Here is a 4,143-nt window from a genome sequence, read left to right as displayed (position 1 = left end):
AAAAGAATTCCTCAGCTTGACAAAAATAGCCATCGTTTACATAAAAAGATGTTTTACGATAAGATACCAAGTTCTTCTCAGGATCAATCTTTCACTCAAATAAAAGAAGGAAAAAGCTGTTGAACTTTGTTGTCTTATATTGTAGCATCATGATAAACTTTTTTTCTTTTGGTAACTCATCATGATAAACTTTAGAGGTTCCTTCTTTTATTTTCTTTATATTCCTTGTTTTGCTTTGACAAATAAGGCCCTCTTTGTCCATAAAAAAAAAATTCCTTCAACAATGTGTTTATCCATGAAATTTTGCAAGTTTTTGAAATTTTTTTAAAAATGAGTTTTTCAAAACGACCACTTTTTCAACATTTTCAGAAAAAAAAAAAAAAAAAAAGTTCCACTCACAAAACTGCAATATTTTTTCAAATGAAATGCATGTCTAAACATAATTTCAAATTCCAAACACCATTTTTCAACTTAACTCCAAATATTACTTTTTTCAAAAATTATCATTTTTATGTCCAAACGCCTACTAAGTAATCTTGGAAAGAGACCTAAATTATTGCTTCTAATTCATATATAGCAATAAGGGGGTAAATTTGCCATCATTTACCACCCCGATGTAAGATCTAAATTAAAACACATGAGCAAATTGCACTAATTTAAAGTTTTAAACAGAAAATGTGTATAAAAATTAAAGGAGCAGAGCAAAAAAGAGAAGGGAAAAGGAAAACACAGACAGACAGACAGGAAAACTCCTTGAATATTGACACCGAGTGGGACAAAGCAGCTTTATGATTTAATGACAAGAGGAAAAGATCAAACTATACCTTTGACTTCATAATGCCAAAAATTGGGCGACTACTAATTTTTTTAGTATTTATTGATTTGATTTCCAATCATTAGGCTTTTTGTAGATATTCAGCTCACAGGACTCATAGAACATAAAGTGTTTGTGCGTAATGTCAAAGCGTCCTACTAGGATTTCGATGATAGTTCAGTTTTAATGAGAAACTCCCTTATTATGAACATTAAGTGTTTGATCTCACTTACTAAATTTAGAGATCTTCTAATAGTAACATAAGCTATTAGGATTGGTCATCTTTCATGCCTAGAGACATTCGATCAGTAACTTTAATAAGTAGTATATTAGGATTCTTCCTCCATCAGGATAGTCAAATGCGTTGTTGTAATAGGATCCGTTAGTACATTTAGCAAAGGACATGGAAAGAGCAGTTGCCTTCAAAACATCATGCTTTATTCCTCCAAACTATTACACAAGAATCAAAAGTTGAGTATACATACATAGTCACTGTACAATTTATGTTAGTAGTTCTGGTTCCTATATTAGAAACGAATGAGCTATTCATCACAACTCCTCGAAATTCTATCAAGTAGAAAGTTCAAACTGATACTTTGCATCTATCTCTATCACAATCTTTTATCCAATGATCTGTCCTTGACAGAATCACTATCTGCTAGGGGTGTCTCGCGCTCAATTATGTATGGCTGATAGCCTGCAGCAGTGGACAGATTACCAGAAAAACTACTGCTAACAGACCTTTCAATGTCATCAAGATCCGCAATGAGAGAAATTGGTCTCTCTGGTATATTTGGAACAGGTATGTCCGCGTCCAACATGTTAACAACCTGGTCCATTGTTGGCCTCGCGTACAATTGTGGGTGGGAACAAAGAACAGCTACTAATACATACTTCTCCACAACTTCTGGAGGGCCTAAATCCGGAATATTGTCTTCAAGAACATCTAATGATCTACCTTCCCTAACTAATGACCATGCCCAATCAGTCACAAGCGTCGGCTGCCCATCATTAAACTCTATTATTGCTTTCTTGCCACTTAAAAGCTCAAGAAGCACAACCCCAAAGCTATAAACGTCGCTCCTCTCTGTCAACTGGCCATATAAAGCATACTCGGGTGCTACATATCCCATCGTCCCTGCTACGCGAGTGCTCAAATGCGTCATTCCCTCAGGAGTGAACTTTGCTAATCCAAAATCCGCCACCTTAGGCTCAAAACTCTCATCTAAAAGAATATTACTAGCTTTAATATCCCTATGAATAATACCCGGTTGTGCTCCATAATGCAAGTAAGCCAAACCTCTAGCAGTACCAAGTGCAACTTTCTGCCTAATACCCCAACTTAATTTCTCATATCGCGTCCCGAATAAGTGATCATGTAGACTCCCATTCTTCATCAAATCACAAACAATAATCCTCTGGTGACCCTCATAAGGAGTTGTAGCAGTGCAATATCCTCTCAAAGCTACCAAATTAACATGCCTAACACTAGCAATAACCTCAACTTCATGTGTGAAACTTGCATCCCCAGCAACTGAACAATTCTTGAATCTTTTCAAAGCTACTTCAACCCCACCAGGCAACACACCTTTGTACACATTTCCATATCCTCCTGTCCCAATTATATTCACCCTCGAAAAATTCTTCGTTGCCATCTTAATTTCATCGATAGTAAACCTAATCAAAGTAGTACTTCCACTAATCGAATCCAAACGAGAACTCAAATTACTCTCAATCCTCCTATTGTTCCACTTATGAGCCAATCTATTTTTCCTCCGCCGCCACAAAAACCAATAAACAAACCCCACAAACACTAAAACCAATCCACAAACTAGAACCACAACAATAATAGTCACATTCTTTTTACCTTTTCCTGAACTAGCAGTAGCAGTAACATCAATAGCAAACAAGCATTTTATAGTACCTTCATCAGTGGGCCCAACCTGATTAGCAAAAGCTGCAGCATAAATAGAAGGGTAAGCCGTACAATCCGAAACATTCCCAACAGAAGGTCCATTGAGGTAAGAAGCAAGGCCAGAGAAGCTGGTGGTACACGTGGCACAAGGGGAATTATTCTCTAAAGACTGATTACACGAAGAAACCATGTTGGAAAGTGCTGAAACAGAGACATTAGACTCGAACTCGAAACGAGTAGTGATATTCATACAACCCTGAGAGATCCAAGAAGTTTGAAAACCACAAGATTTGCGTATATCGAAGTTGGGTACATAGTCGTTGACCAAAAACTGGTAACTGTTCCAGCAAGATTCGGCGGATGTGAGTGGCGGAAAGAAAGAGTTTGTACGGCGAAGATATTCAGATTGGACAAGACGTAAGCCCTGACGAATGTATTGACAGTGTGTGGTGGAGTTCAAATTTGGGCGTTTTGAACTTTGGTTTATCAAATTACGAAGTGCGTTAAAATCGAGAGGACATGGGGTTGTATTAGGTTGTTGGGATGATACATAACTAGGGAATGATAAGTGGAGAAAGAGGAAGATATGAAGAAGGGGAAACATGGTCGAAGGTGACAGAGTTGTTAAAGGGCAAAAAAGGATTAGGATTTTGGTGAATAATAATAGTACATGGTTTTGGTGATGGAGGTGAAGGGTGAGAACAAAAGAATTGTTGAGTTGGAATAGATTATAGAATCAATCATCCACCATATTCAATTGTTCATGGTTATTCTTTACTAATATTATTCTAATACAATGAATCTTTATTCATATCTGGCAGGCAGCCAAGATATGGAGTTATTGAGTTCTTACAATTGAGTAGGTTCTGGGAAATAGCCAGGTTAGTTAAGATTTTAGATAAATCCCATCTTGTCTAAGAAGGTCCCACTCATATAACTGTTTAGTCAAAAGGGATATGAAGTCAAGATACCAACATTTCCATTTGACACTTGCTGATCGGTAATGAATTAGTGGGCAGAAATTGGTCCATAAAATGTGATAGGCAAATATAAGTGATAATATGTAGACGCATAAATAATTAGAATACGAGTACATTATACAAGGGAAAATTAAGTGAAAAACATCAACTAGGGCAACTACTAGTACAAAAGCTGATTCAAGTACTTTTGCAAGGATTGGCCTAGCTAACACCACCTCCCTATTTGGAATTATATGGCTGTGGCTGGAATCTATAATAGCACCTTCCTTTAGATAGAGGAAGTCAATTTTGATATTCCTAGTAATAGTAGTAGTAGGTAATCATTTCTGATTTGGATCCCTTGTACTAATCTGCATATCTGTTTAATGTAGAATGTAGAATACTTTACCATTTGAGAGTCTGAACCCAATAGCTGGGCTTGAATTAGCAATGGG

General features: G+C 36.7%; 1 protein-coding gene across 1 annotated transcript; it reads right to left on the bottom strand.

Annotated features, from left to right (window-relative positions):
• Nucleotides 1-1,230: 1,230 nt before the first annotated feature.
• Nucleotides 1,231-3,578, bottom strand: LOC104096424 (probable LRR receptor-like serine/threonine-protein kinase RKF3). Its single transcript, XM_009602785.4, has one exon. The coding sequence runs from the start codon at nucleotides 3,331-3,333 to the stop codon at nucleotides 1,426-1,428; it is 1,908 nt and encodes a 635-aa protein (XP_009601080.1). The 5' UTR covers nucleotides 3,334-3,578; the 3' UTR covers nucleotides 1,231-1,425.
• Nucleotides 3,579-4,143: the final 565 nt, after the last annotated feature.

This window comes from Nicotiana tomentosiformis, chromosome 1 (assembly GCF_000390325.3).
Source record: "Nicotiana tomentosiformis chromosome 1, ASM39032v3, whole genome shotgun sequence".
Classification (NCBI taxonomy): Eukaryota; Viridiplantae; Streptophyta; class Magnoliopsida; order Solanales; family Solanaceae; genus Nicotiana; species Nicotiana tomentosiformis.
Note: the sequence above shows the minus strand (reverse complement) of the source record. Positions and strands in the feature narration are given on the sequence as shown.